Raw genomic sequence first — 25,225 nt, forward strand, 5'->3', positions numbered from 1 at the left:
ACGGGGGCTTCCTAGGCACTGGATGTTGTGCCAAACTGGCAATGAGCATGAGGTCTGCCCCTTTGCTGAGACCCAGTGGTGCTCCCCAATGGCAGATACTCACAGGAAATCACTGCACATTTCACATGTGTTATTCCCAGGGGCAATTCCCAGGTCTGGGGAGCCTGCTGAGCTTCTCTTGCTTGGTCAAAGCTTTAAAGGCCTTCTGAGACCTGTAGTGAGTACCCCTAGAAGTGGTACCCTTGTGGGATGCACCCGGTCTTATCTGGCTGGACCGTGCTCTTCCTAATTTATGTATTTAATTTTTTTTTTTTTTTTTTTTTTTGGCCTGAGGTAGGGCTGGACCAGGGAACTGTGAACTCTCTTCTCTTTTTCTTACCAGATTTCAGCTATTTCCAGCTCCGAGCCCATCTGTATCAGGCTCGAGGGATCCTCCCTGCAGGTGACAATGGCCTTTCTGATCCATTTGCAAGAGTGGTGTTTTCAACTTATTGCCAGACCACCAGGGTGAGACCCCTCAAACTCCTGCTTCTGCCTTCTTGGAGAGTTGGGGACAGAAAAAATCATCATACCTCCTTGACATGTTGAAAGCCAGTACTTTGTCAGTCCTCTGGGAAATTTTGTAACTCCACACGAGGTATTTTTGTGCTCTGGGCAGTGTGGCTACTTTCAGGGAACATCTGACAGAACAGCCAAGCAGAGCATGGTCTCAAGGGTTGATTGCCATTTGCCAGTTGGCCCCAAGTGCTTGTACCATCTCATGCTATTACCATCTCTTCTGCCAGGCACTGGCTCTGTGCAGCTGTGGGGGAGAGGAGATCAGTTCATGTTTTCCCCACTCTCTTTACAAAGTGCATGTGATTTGTTTCCATGGGCTGTGGTAGGCTCAGGCCTCCCGTCTTTGTCTGCAGACAGTGGAGGAGACACTGAGCCCAATGTGGAATGAGTTACTTCTGTTTGACCAGCTCATTATTGATGGGAAAAGAGAAGAGTTGAAAACAGAGACTCCCATCGTTATAGTCAATCTCTTCAACCACAGTAAATTTGTAAGTATGGCCACACAGCCCTCCTGCTGTCCCTTCAATGACAAGGAAGGTAGAAGAGCAATATGTGGGTGCTGCAAGCAGGCACTTAGGAGCCACATCTCTGGTTCCTGGTCTGCTGGTGGCAGTGAGTCCTGGGGGCTGTGACTGAGATTTTCTGCAGTCTTTTGCTATGAGCTGGGACAAAGCTGCTGGCTATGGGCTACAGATGGCTCAGAGATGCTCCAAGCCAGGTTCTGGCGACTCCTTGGTGGATCCAGGATCTCCCCTCTTTGGAAAAGCAGTGTGCCTCTCCCAGCTGTCTGCCCTGCTTCCTTAGTGGGCTCTCGATGAAGAGGGCTTGCAGCCACGGGGAGGTGATGTAGATCTCAGGACTGTTCTTTCCCCTCTGTCATCTCCCCTCCCTCCTCAGTCTTCCCCTTTCCCCCTTCACTAGTACTCCGAAGTCACACTCTTCTCCTGGCGCCTCTTTATTATCACAAGGGGAATGGCATAACTGGACTCTCCCATGCACTGGACTCTCCCATGTAGCTCAGCAGCTTTCCTAGGCCCTGTCTGGGGCTCCCCAGTAAAAGAAAGTCACTGACATACTGGAGCGAGACCAGATGAGGCCACCAAGATGTCTGGAGCTGGAGCATAGAACAGAGCAAGGAGAGGCTGAGAGCCAGGAAAAGAGGAGGCAGAGTGGGCATCTTATTGCTGTCTGCAGCTGGCTAATGGGAGAGGGTAGAAAAGATGGAGCCAGGCTGCTCTTGGAGGTACACAGGGACAGGATGACAGGCAGTGGACACAAGTTGGAACAAGAAAAAATGCCAACTTAATATAAGTTTCACATTGATGGCATTCAAATGTTGAGCCTAGAGCTCAGATAGCTTGTGGGATCTCCATCTTTGGAGACATTCAAACCCTGACTGGAGAAAACTCTGAGGAACCTGATCTAGCTTTGATGACCTCTGGTCCATGGTCCCATGCCACTTGTCCAGTTCTATATGGAAGAAGAGCAGGAGTTAAGAGGAGTTGCTGCTCCAGGCTCTGGATGGAGCAGAGGGTGGAGAAGAGTTCTGATGCTGGCTCAGATGGCTGGAATTAGTGGTGGTCTTTCCTCTGAGGTGGTGATATAATGCAGGGATAATTTCACCCATTCCTTTCCTGCAGGGCTCCCCTGAGTTCCTTGGCCAGGCCTTTGCTGTCCCACACGTGAAGCTGGTTGATGAGCCATACAGCAAACCTGACCTACAGTTTTTTGATGTCTACAAAGGCACCAAAGCGGCTGGGGAGCTCATTGCCACTTTTGAGCTGATTGAGCTGGATTACAGTGGCTATTTGGAGGTAATGGGCGTTGAGGAAGATGCACATGGTTGCTGGCACTTGGGGGAGAGATCCAAGAGGTGCAGAGCTGGTTGCATGGGGCTCACCAAAGGATTCCCTGTTGAAATTCAACTGGCTATCAACTGAAAGGAAGCTGCAGGGACAGAGCCTGTGGGCACAGAACAAGAGTGGAGGGAGAGGGGATGTGGTGTAGAGGAGAAATGTCTTTCGCTGCTCAGTGTGTCCTGGCTCTGTCTGTTCAGCCATCATTGCCTGAGGATGTGGAGCCCAAGGAGCCCAGCTATTTGGAAGACCCCCGTGATGGACGATTCATTATCCCGGAGGGCATCCGTCCAGTGCTGAAGGAGTTTCGCATAGAGGTGAGCTGCCTTCTGCAGGGCTGGCTCCTACAACAGATGGCGCAGCCAGCCAGCCCATGGACAGGGCAGGGCTTGGGGAGGGAGTTGGGTTTGGGGCTCAGCGGTTTAACAATCAAAGCTGTTGTGTTTGTGCCTGCAGCATGAGTTTGGGTCCATGTGGCCACCTTGGGAGAGCGGTTTCATGCCTCTCTTGGGGTCTGTGCTGATTGTGTTGGCGCCTGCAGGCAGGGCTGCATGGCTGGGCTGCACCTGGCACATCTGGAGCAGACCAGCAGCTTTGTGTGCTTTAGATCCTGTTCTGGGGCCTGCGGGACCTGAAGCGGGTCAACTTGTTTGAGGTGGATCAGCCCCAGGTGATCATTGAATGTGCTGGCAAGAAGGTGGAGTCAGAGGTAATTGTGGCCTACAAAGAGAACCCCAGTTTCACCGAGGTGGTCAAATACATGGATGTGGTGAGTAGTAGGAAGGGGGCTCCTACCATGCTGGGGTGCACCATGGCTGTCCTGCACCCACGTACAGTCTGCTTGCTCAGGGTGAGGGCACAGGAGGGGAGCTGCCCCCAGGGTTTTGCTCTCCCACGGTTTGGCTGCAGATCAAAACCTTTGGGAAGAAGCCCACTGAGAGCAGTCTCAGCTGCTTGTCACATTTTCCTGCGCAATGTGCTCGAGGTGATCCTGCTCGGCAGGGGGGTTGGACTAGATGATGTTCAGAGGTCCCTTCCAACCTTGGCCATTCTGTGATTCTGTCACCATGAGGCTCTGGTCTTAGGGCAGAGCTGTAAGGGTTCTCATCAGACCTCCTCGTGTGTAGTGGGTCTGCCACTGGTATTGCCCTCACTCCTGCAAACCCCTTGCATGGCTCTTTTGCAGGAGCTCCCTGAGCAGGTCTACCTGCACCCTCCCCTCAGCATCTTTGTTGTGGAAAAGCGGGCATTTGGGCGCACTGTGCTGGTGGGAACCCATGTTGTGTCCGACGTGATGAAATTCTCTCCAAGAGAACTTGAAGAAGAGGAAACAGAAGATGTGCCCAGAGGTGAGCTGCTCGGTGAGGTTCCTGTGGAGGCAGCAGGCAGCTTCTGCCCATGGCAGAGATCTTCCGCCCCTCTTCTCTGTAGCCAGATGGCAAAGTCCTCATCCAAGAACCATAAGATGCTGAATAAAAGCATAGCCCAAGGCAGGTTAGCCTTGGAGGCTGTGGTCCTCTAAGACGGGTTTTGGGAAAGTGGTTGCAGACAAGCAATGGCATAAGGCTGATCTCTTTAGGGTTGGCAGAGGGTAGTTTGCAGACTGTTCTCTCCGAGGTTAGCTTATCATATTCCTCCCCACCACATCGACAGGACTCTTCACCTGTGGATATGCCATCTCTTTGGAGCCTTTTTCCCAGCCACTGTTTGTCTTGCAGTTGTGGAAATCAGAGGAGGTAGAATGGCTTGTGAATATGTCTTAATCCAGCCAGTCATTTAGCTGGGGCTAGATATTACATGGTAACTTATTCCCGTGAGAAGTCTGTGTCTGGAATCAGAGTTTTTTAGTCTGTGAAGGACTATTGAATTCACCTATTCCAAACCTATGTGTAACTGAACTGGAGGGCTGTCCCCAGCGAGACCTCTGTCAAGCTTTAGGAAGTGTGAGCTGGTCCACTACAACCAAGGATTTGGGTCAGGGACTACTCATTTGGGAATAGATTAACCCAATAGCTCTCTGACAGCATCAACCAAAGCTCCTGATCTGTGAGTATGTAAATAAATACGATATGAAGACTAAGAAGCAAAAGATTGATCCGTGGTAGTTTCCAAATAGGGCAAGTGTATCTCATAAATCTGAATTCTTACTAGTCAGTAATGCATGTAGATGATGGTGGCTAGTCTTAGCAATGTACTTGCTTTTCCAGTAAAATTTTGGCACAATCTGCTATCAAAAGCTTTAAAAGAAATCACATCATGGTGGGTAAGAGAGGGGTTTTTCCTGTGAAATAACAATTGAACAAAGTTGGGAAGCTGTGGGCAGAACTAAATGCATGAGAACATGATGCTCTTTCTCTTCATCTCAGCTAGGAAAGTCTCATCCCAACATCTTCCCTCTAAGATTGGCCCTACTACTGGTGACCCAGGTCCCAGCATTCACCCCTTGTGTCTGGTAAAGGTGAGTGATGTGTTGACCCAGGGAATTTTGAGGTTTGAAAGTCCAAACTGAAGGTTACAAACAAAAAGTTCTGAAGTTCAGAGTTAAGTTTCAACCACCAGCTTTTGCTCTGGACTCAAACACTGATCTTCCCCTGGCTGTCTCCTGGAAGAGTTTCATGCCTGCTTCTGCTGGTCATTGACACTGCTGCATGTCTGGGCTGTGGCACAGGGAGAAGAGCTGTGTTGCCTTGTGCCATGAATACTGATGCTTTCATAGCAAAGCATGAACCCAGGCTACATGTAGGTTTGCACCTCCTGTGCTCTGCATGAAAGCTGAGCCTTTGCTGGGGCTATCAGGGTACTAGTGCAGGACGTGTAGGTGTCCTGTATTATCTTTGCCTCCCTCTGAGCCCTTGCTCTGTGCTTTTAAGGCTCCTTTAAAGAAGATTCCTATTAATAAGCTTGCAAAGAAAGAGGATGAATATGAAGAGGAGAAACCAGATCTGGAAGAACTGGATTGGTGGTCCAAATACTATGAGTCCCTGAAGGAGCTGTATAACCAGGTAATCTCTTGTCACAGCTGCCAGCCGAGGGGAGAAGTGTCTGCACTGGTTTGTGGAAGATGATTCCATCAGCACAGAGTGCCACAGTAGCCCTGTGGCATGGATCTGCAGGAAGATGTATGCTTTTGAGTGTCAAGCACTCTTAAGATAGTCAGGTATCAAACACTGACCAGGTGGGCTGATTTCTGCAGGCAGGGGATGCTGAAGCATCCCTGAGGCTGGATGATTTTGATAATGTGACTGGGATCATGTTAAGACACTCCTGAAAATGTGACATTGCTGATCTGAGCTGCAGTGCAGGGACTTTCATGCAGTGCAGAGACTTTCACTCTGTCTTCCCAGGGTGGGCTATGGGGGCAGGTCTGCCACAAATTTCCTTGTTTACCTTGCTTCTCCAATATCCCAATCAAAAAAGGCAATAAGAAGATCTGGGGAGAGGAAAAGTTATTTCCTTCAGGTATGCTGATAAAGTACTCATTGAACACCCTCCTGCAAAAATGTTAATGCTAAATGATCTCAGTCTGCATATTGCTGACTCTACTTAGCAGTAAGCTTTGGAAGTGTCCTATGCTTGGATAGAGAAGCCATTGTGGTCAGCAATGTGGGATGACTGTCTGTGTGTGTTTCAGACATGCATTGATGAGGAAGATGCTGAGAATGATGACCTGAATGATGCAGGTGAGTCTTCTGTGGGGAGAGACAGGCTCTACACTGCCGTAGAGGGTGGTGGTCTTGTGGTAATGGGATCTGAGGGGCAACAGTTTTGCAACATTCAGCAAAAGCAACACAAAAGGGAGCAGAGAGACTAGAAATATTGGCACAGGCTAACAAGCCATTTCAAGTTGAAAACATTAAACTTGCCTTGAGAAAGTTTGGAAAATTTTGTTGAATCAAGAGCCTTCCTGAGTGAGCAAAACTCTGCAGAAAAATTGGCTGCAAGTATCATGGGATTGCCATGGTGGGAGCAGGAAGTGAAAGTGGAATGGGCAGAAGGGATGATGGAAAGGAAAAACTGCCTGGAAGCTGGGCTTCACTCTGCTTGTGGATACTCACCTTGGATAAAAAATAAACTCAGAAAAACATTAATAAAAAGCAGAGGATCTGAGGACAGTGTTACAGCTGTAGGTTCAGATTTGCTGAGGCGTAAGCGGTGACTGGCCTAGCAATGACCTGAATTGTTGAGACAGTAAGTATAGAAATTATGTGAATCCTATGGAAGGGTCCAGTCACCTGTGGAAGGTTCCAGGCACCTTCCTCTATTTGCTCTGTCCTTGCCCACTTTCTTCTTGAAGAGCAGCCATTCAGGTAGGCAGGTCTGTGCTGATTTTTGTCCTCTCATGCATACTTGTCTTGCTGGGAGAGCTGAGATGTTGTGAGAACACATGTTATGGAGAGCAATAACTCTAGTTACCCTGACACAAGTCAAAGACCTGGCTGAAAGTAAAAGCTGTTGCTGGGGTCATTTCATGGATGGGCACTTGCCATGATGGGAGAGATCAGAGCATTTCCCAGTCTCCTATTGACACTTCTAGATGGAGGCAATTTAAATGCAGCCTATATTGACATGGAAGCAGAAGATGAGGCAGTAACTGAAGCTGAACCTGCTCGACCCAAGAGGAAGCTCATTGCCACCCTTCAAGTAAGTATTGGGGTGACAGATCTGGCCTCTTTCAACCCATGCCCTTTTTCCGTGTTGTCCTCACTTTCCTGCAGTGGAGGTTAGAATGGGATAGAGAACCTGATCCAGTAGTGTGCACTGGGCCCCATCTTTGCTGGGCTCTGAAACAGCTAGTGAGATCCTGAAGTTCACTTGGGATGCATGTGCTCATCAGAGGATGGGCCTGGGGTCATAAAGAAAACCTAGCACTGAGTAATACTGGGGTAAGTCAGGACAAGGTGAAATGGTCAAAGCAGGGGAAAGATGGTCTTTCCCTTCTTAAAGGGGACTCTTCTCCCCTTAAGATATCAGGAAAAGTCCTAAGATGACTTTCTACTTCTTACAGATCTATAACTCTGAGCTGGAAAATGAGTTTGGTAATTTTGAAGACTGGCTGTGTATTTTTCCCCTTCATCGTGGCAAAGCAAATGAAGATGAAGATGGAAATGAGGATGAACATTTTGTGGGGAAGTACAAGGTATCGTTTGAATAACGTTTGTGCTGTATATGGAAGGAAATTCTTAGGGTGACCTGTGTCTCAGAGAATTCAGATGCCAGCAAAGCCTCAGCAAGGATGAGTGTGTCCAAATATGTGAGGCCATGGTGAGGCATGGCCAGGGTACTATAGGGGCCTGTCAAAGTAACTATGTGCTGTGGTCTTTTGTTAGCTGATAAATCCACCTCCGTTAGATTTTTTTTTATTATTATTATTTTTTATTTTATTTTATTTTTTTTACCTCTTAAGAAAGAGAGAGCATGAAGCATGAAGGAACACTTATCCTGGTTGAGGCCTCTGGGTATGTTTAGTATATAAATAAGTATTTGTGAGTTTCACTGTTTGCAAAATTAACAAAGCTTGTCTAAAATAAGCATCGTTCTCCCACAGAGGAGCTCTTGAAGACTGAAACATCAACTACAAAGGTTGATTTATGAAGGTCCCTAGGAAACCTTTGGTGTCTTCCTGCCTTTGGTACCTTTGGCAGTCCAGTTATGTGCTTGGAAATGTTCAGATCTTCTGGCATGGGCAGTGGTCTGAGAGCCTAACCTGCAAACAGGGATGGCCTGGGCCATACAAGCATGATGGTGCTTTTGTAAAGGGCTGTCCCCATGGGCACAGGGTGTCTGTTGTCTGCATGGGCAATGGCTCTGATTTCCCAGCTGGCAAGAGGGGCTGGTCTTGGTGGCTCCAATCCCATCTAAGATGTTCTCTTTTGTATCTGATCATTATCATTGGGAGTATCCCTCCATACTCAGGAGACCTGGAAGGCCCAGTTGGTCAATACATGGCTGAGAGGCTGGTGCAATTGCAGGAATTTGGGATTTTTTGATCATGGGGAATTTTACTCAGCACCTGACCTGATGGCTGTTGATGGGTCCCACCTGTCTCAAAGAGGGAAACAGATTCTAGCCCAGGAGCTGGCAGGGCTTATTGAGAGGGCTTTAAAGGAGGTATGAAGGGGGACAGAGATGCAATGAGGCTTGATAGAGGTGAGCCTGGGGGAGGAGTCCCAGGGTCAGGGGTGAGGGCAATGGCACAACTGAAGTGTATTTACAGCAATGCATGCAGCATGGGCAACTAACAGGAGGAGCTGGATGCCATTGTGCAGCAGGGAAACTGTAACTTCATCACCAACACTGACATGAGGTGGGACCACTCCTGTGACTGGAGTGCTGCAATGGATGGCTACAAGCTCTTCATAAGGGACAGGCAACTTAGGAGGGGAGGTGACGTGACAATATTAGAGAACATTTCGATGTTGTTGAGCTCAGGGTTGGGAATGATAAAGCAGAGTCCCTGTGGGCAAGGATCGGGGGTTGGCCAACAAGGCATACATCCTGGTGGGGGTCTGTAATAGACCGCCAAACCATGATGAAGAGGCAGAAGAGGCGTTCTGTACGCAGCTGGCAGAAGCCACTCAATCGTCAGTGCTTGTTCTCATGGGGGACTTCAACTTCCCGGACACGTGCTGGAAATACAACACAGCCCTGAGGAAGCAGCCTAGAAAGTTCCTGGAGTGCATGGAGGACAGCTTCCTGACTCAGCTGGTTAGTGAGCCTACCAGAGGGGTGTCCCCCTAGACCTGCTGTTCACAAACAGAGGACTGGTGGGAGATGTGGTGGTAAGGAGTTGTCTTGGGCAGAGGGACCATGACATGGTAGAGTTCTCTATTCTTGGTGAAGTCAGGGGGGGATGTCAGTAAAACTGCTGCCTTAGACCTCCAGAGGGCAGACTTTGAATTGTTCAGAACACTGGTAGGGGGGGTCCCTTGGGAGCTAGTCCTGAAGGGCAGAGGGGTCCAGGAAGGCTGGACCCTCCTCAAGAAGGAAGGCTGAAAGGCTCAGGAGCAGGCTGTCCCCATGTGACACAAAATGAGCCAGCAGGGAAGAAGACTGGAATGGCTGAACAGGGAACTTCTGCTGAGTGTCCAGGAGAAAAAGAGAGTTTATGTCTGGTGGAAGAAGGGGATGGAAACTCCGGGAGAGTACAGGGAAGTTGTCAGCTGTGCAGAGAAAAAAAATCAGGAGGGATCTGGCCAGGTTGGGTTGATGGGCAGAGGCCAGTGGGATGAGGTTTAACACGGCTAAGTGCTGGGTCCTGCACGTTGGCCACAACAACCCCGTGCAGTGCTACAGGCTTGGGGCAGAGTGGCTCAAAAGCTGTGCAGAGGCAAGGATCTGGGGGTGCTGATTGATGCTCGCCTCAACCTGAGCCGGCAATGTGCCCAGGTGGCCAGAAGGCCAGTGGTATCCTGGCTTGTATCAGGAATAGTGCAGCCAGCAGGACCAGAGAGGCGATCGTCCGTCTGTACTCTGCTGTGGTGAGGCTGCACCTTGAGCACTTTGTTCAGTTCTGGGCTCCTCAGTACAAGAAGGACATCGAGGCCCTGGAACATGTCCAGAGAAGGGCTGCGAAAGTAGTGAAGGACCCGGAACACAAGTCCTATGAGGAGCAGCTGAGGGAGCTGGGGTTGTTTAGTCAGGAGAAGAGGAGGCTCAGGGGAGACCTTCTTGCTCTCTACAACTCCCAGCAAGGAAATTGTGGGGAGCTGGGGGTCAGCCTCTTCTTGCAGATGACTAGGGATAGGACTAGAGGGAATGGGCTCAAGTTGCGCCGGGGAGGTTTAGGTTGGAATTTAATAGAAATTTATTCTCAGAAAGAGTAGTCAGGCATTGGAACAGGTTGCCCAGGGAGGTGGTGGTGTCACTGTCCCTGGTGGTGTTTAAGGAAAGGTTGGATGTGGTGCTTAGGGACATGGTTTAGAGGGTAACATTGATAGTAGGGTGATGGTTGGACCAGATAATCTTGGAGGTCTTTTCCAACCTTAACGATTCTATGATTCTATGATTCTATCTGCAGTGTCTTTATTGCAGGGCTCCTTCTATGTCTACCCTACTGTGGAAGCTAGCAAGGAGCCAAGGGTCTCCCAGGGTGTTCCAAGGAACAGGCCCATCAAGGTTCTCATTAGAGTTTATATTGTTAAGGTAAGTCTCTTGTGGTGGTGACGGTAATGCTTGGAGGTCTATCCCTTCCTAAGAACCTCCTGCCGTTCTCCACTTGGTAAATTTGAGCAGTGGCACTTGTGAAAGGCTTGATACTGGCTTACAGGCTCTGCTTGGCCAGTTGGAGTCTGTTACAGTGAGGGCTTGTATTTATTCCTTGACCATGGAGAACCTACTGGACTTTGTATCTTCATGAGGTGCTAAGAATCTAGATGGGCATTGCCCAGCTCCTGTCATCTGCCTTGAGACAGTGAGCAACCAGGCGGGCTGGCAGCTGGAGACATCTGTTTCTTGTTAAATGGGGATTTGCATGGCAGCAAATGTGTTTCACTTGCTGGGGCAGCTACTGGAGAGACCTGACCAGTGAGCTTGGGTGGTCTCAGGCCCCACACAGTGTCTGCTATGCATGTTGCTCTCTGCAGCTGATGTATGGCTGTACCTCTTGTGTATTCCAGGCTACAAACCTGTCTCCAGCAGACCCCAATGGCAAAGCAGACCCCTACGTGGTGGTGACAGTGGGGCAGGAGCGGAAGGACACCAAGGAGCGATACATCCCAAAGCAGCTCAATCCTGTGTTTGGAGAGTATGCAGGAAGTTTTCCTCTAGTAGTATTAATGGGAATAGTGTAAATATAGGGCTCAGGCTATGGCCCAGTGTTTGCAGTCTTCTGTTCCTCTCTGCTGGAGAATCTTCTGCTATAACACAAAGGTGCCAGACAAGTCTCCTGCCTCCATCTGTCACAGGAGTGTTTGGGTTTAGGAGTGAAGCACTCAAAGGATTTGATTTATCAGACAAAGTAGCAAGCCAAGCAGCAACAGAGCTTTGGAGATGTTTGTCCTTACCTCCAACAAGGAGCTCTATCCAACAGCATACACTCCTGGATAAATAACTCCTGTATTTGAATATGCACACTAAAAACTCCACACACTGAACTTTGCAGAGCCAAATTCTATCAGAGTCTTAGGGTTGGCAAATATAGTTCTTAAATGGGTAGGATGGGTGAAACAGAGCATGTATTTCATATCTCCTTGCTAACTGCACTTTCCCAATCTTCTTCTGTCCAGAGTCGTGGAGCTGACAGTCTCCTTTCCCATGGAATCAGAGCTCACTGTGGCAATATTTGACCATGACTTGGTTGGATCTGATGATCTGATTGGGGAGACCAAGATTGATTTGGAGAATCGATTCTACAGCAAGCACAGGGCCAACTGTGGAGTGGCTTTGCAGTATGACATGTAGGTACTAGTCTGACACATTAGGGCCATGAGAGTTCTTCTCGCTTACTGTTCAGGTGGGTAACAGAGCACCTGCAGTTCTGGAGGATGACCCTTGCATCCACGGTATCCTTTGAGCAGGTGTCATGCAGATGCACTACAAGGAATATGGATAAGTCCATCTCCTTTTATTATTATTATTTTTGTCTCCTACCCATTTCCTGTGGTAGATCTAACTCCTACTGCAGAAGGACACATTTTGCATGTAGTAGAAAAAAAATTCTTTAATGCTTTCATATGAAAGCATCGTTCTGTGAAATAAATTTTCATTTAACAGTGTTGTAATTTTGACCTCTTTCAGAAAGTAAGGCAGTTTCTTTAGAACTAGATGATTCTGTGAGCACCTACGCTCATGATGTCTATTTTTCTTTGTCCTCATGTAATATATATTCTCTGGTGTATTTTTCTGGTGTGTTTGGCCACATTTTCTGTAAACACTTTTCTCCCCTGTTACTTGATAATTAGCTGTTGGAATTGAGCTGTTAATTAGCTGTTGGAATTGAGTTCCCAGAGCAGCTAACACCTCTCTCCCAGTTTGGAACTGCAGCTGGAATCGCTGCCGTTGCTGCTCTGACACCAATGGTTCTGTGAGGTGCAACCCTGGCTTGTTCTGGGAGAGGAAAGCTCCTTAAACTTTTCATTCATTAAGCTTCTTTGTGTCTGTGGTTTCCTCAGTGAAACTCTGAACAGGGAGCTTGTGGCATAGCCTGTGTTGGAAGGGCAGGGGATCTCCTAAACTATGAAAAAAACCTGTCATGTCTAAACTATATGTGTTCTCCCTTCCACACAGAGATGGCTACAACATGTGGCGAGATGCTTTCAAGCCCACACAGATTCTGGATAGCTTATGCAAGAAAACCTCACTACCTGCAGCAGAGTACAGACAGGAGGAGGTCAAAGTGGGCAATAAAATCTTCAAGGTTCCTCCAGAGGCGTTTCCTGAAGGTACAGAGGGCATTGCTACTCCAGTGCTCGGTGGATGGGCTGGGAACCCAACCCAACAGCCTCTCTTCCCTGAAGTGTCCAGGCTAGTTGGGCTGTTTGCCCCCACTTTGCACCCTGCCCATATTTCTGGGTCACTGTTGGGAGCATCCTCAGCACTCAGTGGCCTGGCTTTGGTGGATGATGGTGTTGCAATGGGGGAGATGTGATCCAGGCCATTAGGTCCCAAAGCAGCTTCTCAGTGAGTGGAACATTTCTTCTGCAAAGTAAACCCTCGCACAGCAGTGCATGGGCATTTGATCCTTGTTCAGCCAGAGAAGGTGTAGCTTATCCTAGTGGCTGACACTGTTATGGAGGTTTATCTCCATCTGCTTGTGACCACCATCACCAAGACATTGGGCGGGGGGGAGAAGGGGAGACTTTTTCAGTCTGCTTTCCTTCTCCTAGATGGCTTCATCCTTCAGGGATGCTCTCTGCTTCTGGTGGTTTTGGGTGCTTTGAGTAACACCCCACTGCTCCTCACTATTTATTTCCTCCTTATGGGCAGCTTCCACATATCCTTTGTTATTTTTTTCCTCCTTACTGGAATTATAAGCTGTGAATTGGGGCCACAGGTGACCAAAAACATGGTGACTTACACCCTTTTCCAGCAGTGATGCAGAACCTTCCTGAAGGTAGGCCTGTTCCTTCTGAGCATGTTCCCTCTGGTGACAAACACTCATGCAGTGAGACCAGCCTGGGGAAAGGGATGGAGCATATGTGGCCTGCTTGTGGATGACTGGATCTTGTGAGGCAATGCTATGTTGCCTGCAGAAAGGATGCTTTCTGTGTCCATCCTTCCCAAAGAGCAGGACACTTTTGTGTGTTCAGACAACTTTAACTTCTGCTTGTTTCAGTGTTCCTCTGCTTTCTGCTGGTCTCTAAGGGTTGGTTGTGTCATGAATGGGAAATAAATCCCACTCAGGAGAGGACAAGGCTACCCTGGGGACCTCTCTCATGATCAGGGCCTGCTTGGGATGGTTTTGGTTTCAGAGTGATATCCAAAGGACAGGTGTTCACTTTAAACCCGGGAGTGAGTGGGTTTGTATGTCCTTGCCCATTGGTTCCTGTTTTCCTCCCCACCAGCGGGCTTTACTTTGGTCTTGAACTGCTATTTGCCTTCACGCTATGCCAAATGAGTCAGTCAGCAGTGCAGATGTTAATTCATGAAGGCCACAGCCATATGTCATTGCTAAGTGACAAGTAGTGCTTCCTGGAACACTTTCAGGGCAAAACTGCTCATCTGAGGGTCTGCTTGCACCACAACAGAAACATGAGGGCTTAAACGGCCCCAGAGGGTCACATGCTGCTCAGCATCCCATGGATCCTTTTCCCAAGGCTATAGTAAATGCTTTTTTGCCCTTTTCATCTTATTTCTCTTAGCTTGCTCATCTTCTGCTTACCATTTTCCTCATCATCGCAGCATATTGAACTCTTTCCCTTCATTCTTACCCTCCTACTTCTCCAGTTTTTGTTTGTTTGTTTGTTTGTTTGTTTGTTTGTTTCTTCTGGGGAGTTGCTTGTTTGCCCAGTCGATCATCTATGCATACCTGTGCCGGTGACTAATTTCCTGAAGCAGCTCTTTTCAGCCATATTCCTTCATCTTCTGCCTGGCTCTGTCCTGCTGCAGAGGTCTCTGCAAGGAACCAGAGAGGAGTGACAGATGAGAACTGGTCAGTGGATGATGAACATAAGGCTTTGTACGTCCTGCAGCACTGGGAAGAGATGCCAGGATGTGGGTACAAGCTGGTACCAGAGCATGTAGAGATCCGGTCCCTTTACAACCCAGAGAACCCTGGGCTCGTGCAGGTGAGATGTGTCTCCTTGTCCAACTTAGACTTTTCTCTGGTAAGGACTTTTGGGGTGGCTGGTCCCCAGCTTCTTGGCTGGTCCCCTGTTGTCCCTTTGTCTCTTCATTGTGGCACAAGTCCCATGCTCTGCCCCTTCCTGGGTGGGCAACTGGAGCTGTGTGCATGTCCAGCCCTGCTATGGAAGGAGGACTGCTGCCCTTGTGTGTTTTTTGTTCAGATCCACCCTCGGAGTTCTAGTGGAGCTCCTGGACCTCTCTTCATTGATGTTGTGGTCACAATGTTGGTGGCCAAGAGTCCTTCCTGACTCCTCAGGCCACACAGCTACTCCAATGAGGATACTGCGTGGGTGGCAAGGGACCTGGTCTGCCATGGTCGGTGGTAGTGTCCTTGCCTTTCCCTGCCTCTTCCTCTGCTTTAGCCCCTGTCATTGCTCCTTTGTTCCCCTGCAAACGCCCCGTTCTGCCCCCTTGTCTTCTTCCTGCTCTCCCAGGCCACCATCACCGTAGAGCAGGGCCTTGGAAGTAACATTGGTGCCTCCTGACCCGGGGACCTGGGCTGGGGTCCCGGCTCCCTTTGCTGTTCAGACAGCAGAAGCTGCTCCCATGCTTTGAGCTGGATGTGAGCATGCCTGCAGGGAGTGTGGGACAACAGTCCAGCAGCTTCAAGAGGAGGTGTTTCCTTCTGCTGGTGCCAGTGGCCATACATTGAGCCCTGTCTGGTGGCTCATCCACCACAGAGCACCTGGAGCTGGAGAGCCAAGATGCTCTGCACAGTGACTGGCCTGTGCTGCAGCCAGGCTGCCCATGGGGTTTCCAGGCTGGAAAGATGTTTGTGTTTGAAACTGACTCAGTTCAGCTGAGATGTTTTTTCTTGGCATCAGGGTAGAGAGGTAAGGAAGGAATTTTGAGTAGTTCCAATTTTTTTTCCAACCCATTCTAAAATACAGTCACACAAAGCTCTGAAGCACTGGGGGTGGGGAGGAAAGAGACAAGTAGTGGCTTTCTGGTGAAAGCTTTCCTTGCAGGTCCAATTCTTTGCTCCTTGAAGGGTGGTCAGTCTTTTGAAACCTCTCTGCTCTCTTCTCTCATCAGGGCTCCTTGCACATGTGGATTGACATGTTTCCAAATGATGTCCCTGCACCACCACCAGTCAATATCAAGCCTCGACTGCCTATCAGGTAGCACCCCTGGGAGCAGAGCTGGGACCAGTGAGCCCATGTGGAGGGTTACTGTCCCCCGCTGTGCCTGCTGGGATGTGCTGCAAAGTCCCGTGCAGACCGATTGTGCTTTCTGGCACACAGCACTCTGCTCTGCTTCAGTTCTGGGTGTAGGATGGTGTCTTCATGCATTGACGTGGGGCACAAGTGCTTCAGCTGCACAAGTGCTTGTGAAGCGCAGGGTTAAATTCCTTGAATGGTGGACATAGAGGAGATGGAAATCCAGGTCTGAGCTATTCACATAGTTCTTTTCTGGCTAGTGAGTGGAAGTCCTCTGGGTGGTGCCTGGAGAAGTGAAGTTGAAGGAGGTGATTTGTTGTTTTCAGTGATCTAATGGGACTATTCAGATGACAGGTCTGGGTTCTTCTCAGAGGTGCATGTGAAAGGACATGAGATAATGGACACAACTTGCAGCAAGGGAAACTCCAACTAGATATAGTTCACTATGAGAGTGAGGAAGCTCTGGGACAGGGACCCAAGGAACTAGAGAAGTGCTGGGATATTCAGCCTTGGAGATATTCATAACTCATAAGGACAAGGCCCTGAGCAATCTGATCTGCTGTGAAGTTAGAGAAGGAAGTTGAAGTGGAGACTGTGGAGGTCCCTTTCTGCCTAAGCCTTTCTGTGTCCCTGTGGTGCTGGGTGGGCTTGTGCCACACCAGGAATTAACTTTGCATAAACTGCTTGTTTGGTCTGTGAGTGTTCATCTTGCAGGGCTGTAACCCAGCAAAAAAGCAAAGGCTTTGTGCAAGGCAATGAGACTGCTGGGCTGGGCAGGTCCAGAGGAGCCTTGTCAGGGTACCACAGGGCTAGGAGGGTTCAGGTTCTACTGTTCCGCTGGTGTAGACTTGATCTGTCCCCCCAGGCACCAAATATGAGAGTAGGTGTCTCACCCACCCTTGTGTCCCTCCCACAGCTATGAATTGCGTGTAATTATCTGGAACACAGACGACGTAATCCTTGATGATGTCAACCCAGTAACTGGAGAGCCTTCTAGCGACATCTACGTTAAAAGGTCTGACGGGAGCCAGCAGGAGGACAGATTCTGGCTGTCCAGCTCTCTGCTCTGCCCCTCACTTCTTCCTCTGAACCTCTGCTCCTCCCTGCCCCTGCACTGAATGGTGTTAGCCCCAAAGATGGTGGTCAGGTGTTGGTGCAATCTGGCTGTTTGACCCTTCCTTTCCTGCTACCCCATGGGTATCCCCTCCATCTTTCTACTCTGTCTTTGGGACTGAGTGACAGGGGTAGGAGATAACTGAGTTTCTCCTGCAGCTGGATAAAGGGACTCGACCATGACAAGCAGGAGACGGATGTTCACTTTAACTCCTTGACTGGGGAGGGCAATTTCAACTGGAGATTCATCTTTCGCTTCAACTATCTCCCAACTGAGAAGGAGATCACCTACAAGAAGAAGGATTCTGTCTTTTCAGTGGAGGAATCAGAGTTTCGTGAACCAGCTGTTCTGGTCCTCCAGGTCTGGGATTATGACAGGATTTCAGCGAATGACTTTCTAGGTATGGTATGGTCTGCGGGGAGTGGGGTGGCTGTCACTCACCTTGCTGGAGTATTACAGCATTTTCCTGGGGGTCCAACTCTTCAATAAAAGACACCAGCAGTGCCAGATCAAGCTCTTCAGCTCAGCAGTAACCTGGGCTGGATTTTGACATGTGAGTGGTAGGCAGAGCATGGTGGTGCACAGCTGCCCCATGGAAACACATTGAGCTGGCATGCTTGTCCCAGGGCCTTGCTGGGACTACACCCAGCAAGCACCTTGCACTTCCATGTGATGCTTTCAGTGGTGATTTGTTCAGCAGTGCTACTCGAGCACTAAAGAGAGTGTTAGAGAGTAATGCCAGTGCTTCCTGGCAAGCACAGTCTCAGGAATGTTTAGGCAGGAAGGGGTCTGCAGTCTATTGCAAACTGTCTGCTCCGAGTAGGGAGATGCAATGTAGATCAGGTTGCTCAGAGCCTTGTCTGGGGAAGTTTTGACAATCTCCAAGAATGGAGATGCCAGCATCCCTCTGGACCCTTCTTCTATGCTGCACCATTCTCATAATTCTCAAATTGTTCTACTTATCTCTAATTAGAGTTTTCCTTGCTGCAGCTTGTGCCTGTTTCCTTACATGATCTAGTTAACTGACACCTCTCCTGTGTTGGGGGGTCCAAAAATGAACACAATACTGATACACAGTTTCACCAGAGCTGAGCAGGGGGGAATTCCCATTTCCCTTGGTTGCTCACCAATACAGACCAGTATGTGATAAGACCTACTTGCTGCAAGGCCTGAGTGCTGAACTGGGGCAGAAGCTCCATCCAAGGAAGACAGTAGAAGGCCAAACAGGGGAGTGAACTGAGGCTGTTTCAGGTATGGGTCAGAGGTGAAAACCTCAGTAAGTTTTCCAGATTTTATAATTCCTTATTAAAGTCTGCAGGAACAAGGGGAGAAGAGGAGCTTGGTGTGTGAGGAGAGCAGGGTGGAACACGGCATTGTTTTCACAATAACCCACTGTGCCACATGCAAGCCAAACTGGCCACATCAGACTGAGGAGACAAGACCTGTAGCTTCTGCCTCTTAATCTCCAACTCTTGGACTGGTCCTTTCCTATGCTGAGCTTCATGTTCTCCACCTATAAATGTGCAATACACTGTTAGACTATTGCAGCAGCTGGGACATGCTAGTGGTGGTAGGAGCATGGCTGAGACAAGCCAACTGGTACATGAGGTTTACCGCAGGGTTTCACCATGAGCTTTTCTCTTTATGGTGCCTGCAGGCTCCATCGAGCTGAAGCTGCATGACATGGTGCGGGCAGCCAAGAGCTCAGAGCATTGCACCATCAAGATGGCAAAGGAGAATGCTACACCTCGCTTCTCCATCTTCCGAAACAAGCGCATGCGTGGCTGGTGGCCCTTCATCAGACTTGAAGATCAAGAAGACAAGGAAAGGGAGGAGAGGAGAGCCAAGCAGAAAAGGAAGAAAAAGAAGTGGAGCAGCTCTGTCAAACAAGAAGACATTGAGTTCACAGACTCCATTGGGAACAAGTACCTCCTGACGGTAAGGCAGGGCATTAGCAGAGGTGAGCAGAAAGCCAGAGACATGCCTTTTCCATGACATGGCTACCTGTCCTGTGTGCACATAATCTGCAGAGGCAGCAATGGCCTAGTTGCCCAGAACGTCATGTAGGATCTTGGGGACCTGTCCCATCTGCTGCAAGTCCATTTTTTTATCTACCCAGAGGTGCCAGCCGGAGTGGTGTGCTGGTGGTGTCTTCACATCTTCTGAGCTTCCTGTAGAGCAGTTCTCAGCAAGAGGAGCAATGCAAGAGGCACCTGGATCTCCATCAACCAGACAGGACAGCAGAAAGTTAGGCATGTCCTAGGGTCTCTGCCAACCCCAGAGAGGCAGGTGATGAATATCCCTGAGTGGACTTGCTGCTGATGGCCCTGCTAGTGGACCATTGCTTGTCCCCATGGCTGACTTGTTTTCAGTACCAGTGTGAGAAGTTGCAGCCAAATTCAGATAACTGGGGAGTGCATTATAATATAGTGTCTTCCCTGCCAAATGGTTAATTTTCAGCCAGACCGCAGTTTCCTCTAGTTGTAAAGTAAGAGACTCTGCAGCTAATGACTGGAAGGAAAAGTTAATTCCTCTCCAAGTGGCACTGGGAGAAAAATAGCCAGTCTAGGCAAGGCACATGGATAGCAAGCTGCTTCGTGAAGCAGCACGTGCAGCTGTGGCTCAGGCATGTTCCCTCTCCAGGGTAAAGTGGAAGCAGAGTTCCAGCTGCTGACCGTGGAGGAGGCTGAGAAAAATCCTGTTGGTTTGGGTCGAAAAGAGCCCGAACCCCTGGAAAAGCCTAAGTGAGTATCTGCATTCATCACCTTTTAGAATGGTTGACTGGTGTCAAGGGTATCTGTGTTTTTGACCGCAGTGTGGCAAGAGGGAGAATCTGCTCATCAGGAAGTTCAGAGCAATTGAAGGACAAGGTGGTGGGATCTGCAGGACTGGGGCTGCCAGCGCTTCCCAGAGCTTGGGTGGGTCCAGCAGGACTTGCGATAGCCACAGCTGGGCCAGGGCTGATCTGAAGAGGGTACTCAGGGCAGCTGTGCTGTAACATCACCTGTATGAAGGGCACCTCTCATTTAACCATTTGAACATACCTGTTAGCCATGGGGGTGCAGAACAGCTCTGCTGGGGCTGTCCTGAGGCTCAGGAGCCAGCTCTGCTGTCATCAGTGCTTTCACAGGGACTGTAGTTATTGTAGCCCCCAGGGTAATCCTTTCTGGAAGCAGCAGGAAGAGCCTGTGATGTTGGCAGGGCACCAGTGCAGAAGAGCTTATGTGCTGCTCTGTGGCTTGAGCCTCTGCTGATCTCTTTATCCATTTATGTTCCAGCCGGCCAAAAACTTCTTTCAACTGGTTTGTGAATCCTATGAAGACCTTTGTGTTCTTCATCTGGAAGCGATACAAGAAGTACATAATTGTGCTGTTCCTGGTTGCTCTTCTGACTGTCTTCCTAGTTTTATTGATCTATACCATGCCTGGATACATCAGTGAGAAGATCATCAATGGATAAATGGTCTCCAGAACAGGACTATTCAAAGACAAGGGTGATTATTGCAAGACTTGATGCTGGACCAGAAAGTTTAAGGAAACCCTGCAGGTGCACAGGCAACCTTCAGGGTGAGAGGCCTGGAGAAGTGGCCTCTCTATGAGGAGTCATGTTTCTTGCTAGATCCCCATGAGATGCTAAGAAACCAAGTAACCAACCTACTAAATAAGGCAAACTCCTTTAAAGACAGTTACAGCTGTGGGAAAAAAAAATGTTCTTTGTTGAATTTGGGGGGATGGTGGGAAAAGGATCACAGATGGGGCTGGATCCACAGACAAGTCAGCTTTTGCCATTGAGAGCCATTCTGGAAGGGATGGGGACATACAGAGCCATCTGTGCCCTGGCTGGACAATACCTGGCACTTCTCAGGCCTCCTCCTGCCCGAGGAATTTATAATGCATTGTATGGGGAAAGGCAGGTCTGGTGGAGAGGAGGGCCTGGTTGAGGTGGGAGCTGGAAAACCTTTGAATGGGGATTGCCAGGGTGCTGCTGCTGGAAGAGGGGGGACAATATAGCCAAGGTAACCATGAGCTCTTGTTGTTCCAAGAGCATAGGAACAGAGAGGTCAGCTCTGGACATGGTGGCACTCCCTGGGACACAGGCTGTTTCTGGTGGTCATGCCTCACAAGCTATTTAACAGGGTTCTTTGCATGTGCTGGGCTGGATATCAGGCTTACTTCAAATTTAATTTTGGATCTTTGTTTCCACCGGGATAGAGAAATAGAATCATATAATGGTTTGGGTTGTGAGGGAATTTAAAGGTCATCCAGTTCCAACCCAATTCCAATAAAAACTCCTTGGATGCTCTCTCTGACATTGCTTGGGTTTCCTAGATGTTCCCCCAGAGCCCCGCTGTTGCAGGCAGCCTTCCTGAGGCACCTTTGTCCTTCCTTCCAGGTAGCACAGCGCTGGGATGTCAGCATAGGGTCATCAGCATGAATCTGCATTATGGTGTTGGGCTGATGTAAATTAGATGAGACTTGTTCTCAGCATGGTCTCCATCGCCCCAGGGTTCCTGTCATCTGCACAGACGTTGCTGACACAAGCTCTGACATAATTGGATCTCAAGTCAAGGTGCTTCACCATGAGGTTTGACAGGATTGATGCCCTCCTAGTGCAGGAGGTGACAGTGGAGAAGGACAGTGGCATCTCCAGTGAAATTAAGTGATAGTGTTTGTTGTTGTTATTGAAAACAGTTGGCTAGTTTGTCTTTTGAATGGAGCAGGAATGGAACAAGTTGTGGGGAGAAAATATACAGCTGTGGAGAGCCAGGCAGTACCCTGGCTCTCCACAGGAGTGGGTGCAGACTCTGGCTGGGACCCTGCAGCTGGATGTGGGTGAGGGGCAGGCACAGCGCTCCCTGGGGCAGGGGGGTGGTGTTTGCTCCAGGATGGCAAAGGGGAGCCCCCTCTTCCCACCCGTCAGGGATCCCCGGGCTGCAGGGGAGCAAGTGGGCTGTGAAGGACTCAGGGCATGCAGCACCCACCCAGGGGCCTGGGGTGTGACCACTGCTCGTAGTGCAGCATCACCCCGGCTTTCTGCAGGGGCTGTTGCATGGATCATCACCTTCACAAGTGGCACATGGTGCACTCCAAAATGCCCAGTGTATCACATCGATGTTTGTTGTGCCCCAGCAGGCGTGTTGCACCCCAGCAGTGCTCAGTATGCCCCAGCAGGTGTGGTGCACCTCAGCAGTACCTGGTGCACCCCAGGACACCCATGCACACCAGCAAGCCATGTGCACACACCTAGGCAGCTCCTGGGCTCTTGCAGCTGCATTCAGCTGCACTCTCCACTGCACCACCAGGCTTTGACTTGAAATAAAGCATGTCTGTCTCAGCTTTCCTTCAGTTTAGGCTTGCAGGATTTGCAGCTGTGCCACTCTGTGCATGTATGTGTGCAATGGGCGTGCATGCCTGTCCGGGCTGTGGGTGTGCAAGGCAAGGGGCTCTCCCCTGCTCTTGCTGCTGGCAGCAGCATGACCCCATCCTCTGCCCTGTTCCCCTGCCTGGCCCCAGTGTGGCCTCGGCTCCCACCAGCAGTTCCCTTTCCTGGCACCGCCTCACTGCAGCACCATGGCGGCCCTCATCTCGGTGTGCGACTTCATGCAGCAGGTGCAGGAGGACCTCAGCTCGCCCACCACCTCCACCTTCACCAGCCACATGGGCCACTGCAAGGCCACTGCTAACAGCCTGGAGGAGGTGAGCAGGGGATGGGGACCACAGTGGGGGCACCCCCAAGGGGGCCTGGGGGTGGCTGGCCCCATGATGGTCCTGCAGGATCTGTGCTCGTACAGGCATCACCGTGTCATTTGTCACCATGAACAGAGAGCAGTGTGAGTACCTCTGGGTGCCGGTGTGTGTTGCAAAAGGCACAGAGAGAAGGCCTGGCAGAGGCAGGTGAGGGGCTGTGGTGGCTGGGGGACAGGCACAGGCCAGTGGGGACAAACGCAAAAGGGGTTGTGTGAAAAGGCTGTGTCTCACACCCAGCTCACACTGCTCTGTAAAGAGAAGACAGAGCACTTTAGCCAGTATCACCCTAAAAACAAAACAGAATTAAAGGAAGTTGTTGGGGTGGTGGGAGGGTTACCTCGCTTGCCCGAGGCTGAACTGTGCAATACACCAATGTGGGACCTTCGGCAGCCCAATGCATTCAAAAAATCCATGGAGAAAGGGTTAGGGCTGGTGGCTGAGTGCAGTATCCAATGCAAAACTTACATAGGCCAAATGCATTTGCTTCCAGACCCTGATATGCATTGGCAGGTGCTGGGCAGAAGGGGGAAGGGGCTGCTGTGTGGTCTGGAGTCCCCATGTCCCTTGGTGCCTCCTCCTGCTTGGTCTGATAAATGTACTGGGACCAACTAAATAACATCACCACCACATCACCTTTCATTATTTTGTAGTTTCAGCAGATGAAGGGAAGGTGTCCAAGGCTTTACCAGGGTCTGTCAGTGGATTGTGACCCCCTGCACTGTCCTGAAGTCCCTCAGTGCCTGGGGTCAGTTATCTTTGCAGACTTTGAATGGTTCTGCAACTCCATAGATCATTTTGTCAGTGGTAGCTACAGAGGCTTTTCTCTCTGCCCTCTGGAGGCCAGAATTTACTCAGAAGCCTTGGGCATGAGGCAATTTCCTTGTGTTGCTTAAGTTTCAACTATTGCTCCATTATTCATACTCAAAGGAAAGTGAAAACTTCTGTCCATTAAAACAGAGCTGTTATGTCAGGAAGCTGTGGTTAGAGAGAAAGATGCACACTGCTGAAATTGTTACTGTCTGCAGAGTTCTTGATTCAGGACTCATGACAGAGGGGACAGAAAACACAAGGCCATGGCTCCCACTGCTGGGTGGCAACAAACCCTGGCCAGGCCTGCAGTAAAAGCAGCAGGCTGGTGCTGAGCTGGGATATAAGGGGACCACATTTCATCTTTGGCAACACAGCCCTGGAGGGCTGGACCAGGCAGATGGCAAGGAGATCCTCCAAAAAGTGGAAAGCTGAAATAAGGCCTTGAAGTATGCCTGTGGCTGTCTCCTGGAGAGCCAGCGCTCCTCAGGGTCTTGTCAAGACCTAGGTCAGCCTCCATTTGAGGGTTTGGCCTGAAAACTCAGTTCTAAAAAACGTCTGGGCGAGAGGATGCTAAGGGTTGTGGGTGGCAGCTTATTCCCAGGGAATAAGAGTTCAGGAAAAAATACAGGAAGATAACTTTACAGCTTAATGCTCTCTGAGTACCTAAATGTTTATGGTGAAATCCCTCAGATGATGTGGTCTTTACTGTGCTTACCCATACAGAGCCTGACTCACATCCTCTTCTGCTATAAAGGTTCAGCTGCATGGCTTGGTTGATGTGGTGCATACCAGAGGTGGTACCCAGCCCCCCCCCCTGCTGTTAAACAGTCCTTTTTCTAAAATATTTTCTGATTCTCTCTCAGTGACTCTTTCACTAACTGGTATTTAAGATACTCATAGACTACTACCACTAGACCATCACCTACCTGCAGGTGGGACAGTCTGGCCTGGGGATGCTGAGGCTTGGGCTGAACTCTGTGGATTACAGAAATGTGTGTATGGATGCAGTCAATGACCATAACTTCTGCATTTCTAGGCCTTGGATGCAGACCGAGCTGTGCTGCAGAAGATGAGAAAAGCAGCCAAGGCAGAGCACAGCTGTGGACAAGGTCAGGGCAGAGCAGAGGCTGGAATCTGCAATGGGTGGCCAGGGGGAGTCCTTGCTACAGGCTGGGTTGTCTGCAGCAGAGAATACCGGTCCCTGGGGTTCATATAACTGGGTAGTGGGTATGCGGGACAGCAGGAGGCAGTTGGAGCTGGCTCTGGTGCTTGATCAGAGCTGGGCATGGTGGCTTCTCGCAGGGAGTATATCCCGACCTTCCTCCTGCACTCACTGGGGACCATCCATGTTTTCCCAGATCTCATCAACCACCTGGCAGCCCACATTGCTGCCCAGGAGAAGTTCTCAGCCAACTACCAGCTGGAGGGTGAGGAGCAGCTGGCCAATGCCTTCAGCACCTTCGCAACCTTCTCCCAGGAGCTGCTGACCGCTGTCAGGAGCCTGGTAGGCAGCTCTGTCCCCTGTGTGACCATCGAGCAGGGCCCCTGGCTTGCAGGGGTATGTGGGTGGGGAGGGTCCCCAGGAAGAGTCTCTGGTCCATAGCCTTGAGGCCCAAGCTCATCCCTTTCCTAGACCAAGGCAGGAGCCCATGGTGAGCAGCAGTCGCAGAGCTGGTGATACAGCCTGCATGGCCAGGA

At 49.9% G+C, this 25,225-nt stretch overlaps 2 protein-coding genes across 2 annotated transcripts in view; both read left to right on the plus strand.

Annotated features, from left to right (window-relative positions):
- The window catches only part of LOC309884464 (fer-1-like protein 4), a 37,178-nt gene extending 16,695 nt beyond the window's left edge, over nt 1-20,483 (plus strand). Inside the window, exons 24-45 of the mRNA XM_082773439.1 lie at nt 383-507; nt 912-1,046; nt 2,199-2,372; nt 2,615-2,731; nt 3,022-3,183; nt 3,601-3,763; nt 4,781-4,872; nt 5,285-5,416; nt 6,046-6,094; nt 6,949-7,055; nt 7,420-7,551; nt 10,446-10,556; nt 11,030-11,157; nt 11,639-11,809; nt 12,639-12,793; nt 14,460-14,638; nt 15,732-15,817; nt 16,773-16,871; nt 17,129-17,370; nt 18,628-18,908; nt 19,614-19,714; nt 20,249-20,483. Coding sequence (XP_082629565.1) covers nt 383-507; nt 912-1,046; nt 2,199-2,372; nt 2,615-2,731; nt 3,022-3,183; nt 3,601-3,763; nt 4,781-4,872; nt 5,285-5,416; nt 6,046-6,094; nt 6,949-7,055; nt 7,420-7,551; nt 10,446-10,556; nt 11,030-11,157; nt 11,639-11,809; nt 12,639-12,793; nt 14,460-14,638; nt 15,732-15,817; nt 16,773-16,871; nt 17,129-17,370; nt 18,628-18,908; nt 19,614-19,714; nt 20,249-20,429 — 3,122 coding nt within the window. The 3' untranslated portion in view covers nt 20,430-20,483. The remainder of the gene's footprint in view (nt 1-382; nt 508-911; nt 1,047-2,198; nt 2,373-2,614; nt 2,732-3,021; nt 3,184-3,600; nt 3,764-4,780; nt 4,873-5,284; nt 5,417-6,045; nt 6,095-6,948; nt 7,056-7,419; nt 7,552-10,445; nt 10,557-11,029; nt 11,158-11,638; nt 11,810-12,638; nt 12,794-14,459; nt 14,639-15,731; nt 15,818-16,772; nt 16,872-17,128; nt 17,371-18,627; nt 18,909-19,613; nt 19,715-20,248) is intronic.
- A 2,057-nt stretch (nt 20,484-22,540) lies between these two features.
- Nucleotides 22,541-25,225, plus strand: part of LOC309884564 (arf-GAP with SH3 domain, ANK repeat and PH domain-containing protein 1-like) — a gene marked incomplete at its 5' end in the record, with an annotated part of 21,305 nt that continues 18,620 nt past the window's right edge. The window contains 3 exons of the mRNA XM_082773648.1: nt 22,541-22,666; nt 24,564-24,636; nt 24,886-25,031. Coding sequence (XP_082629774.1) covers nt 22,541-22,666; nt 24,564-24,636; nt 24,886-25,031 — 345 coding nt within the window. The remainder of the gene's footprint in view (nt 22,667-24,563; nt 24,637-24,885; nt 25,032-25,225) is intronic.

The sequence above is a fragment of the Aythya marila genome, assembly GCF_965140915.1.
Source record: "Aythya marila genome assembly, chromosome: 16".
In the NCBI taxonomy this organism is placed as follows: Eukaryota; Metazoa; Chordata; class Aves; order Anseriformes; family Anatidae; genus Aythya; species Aythya marila.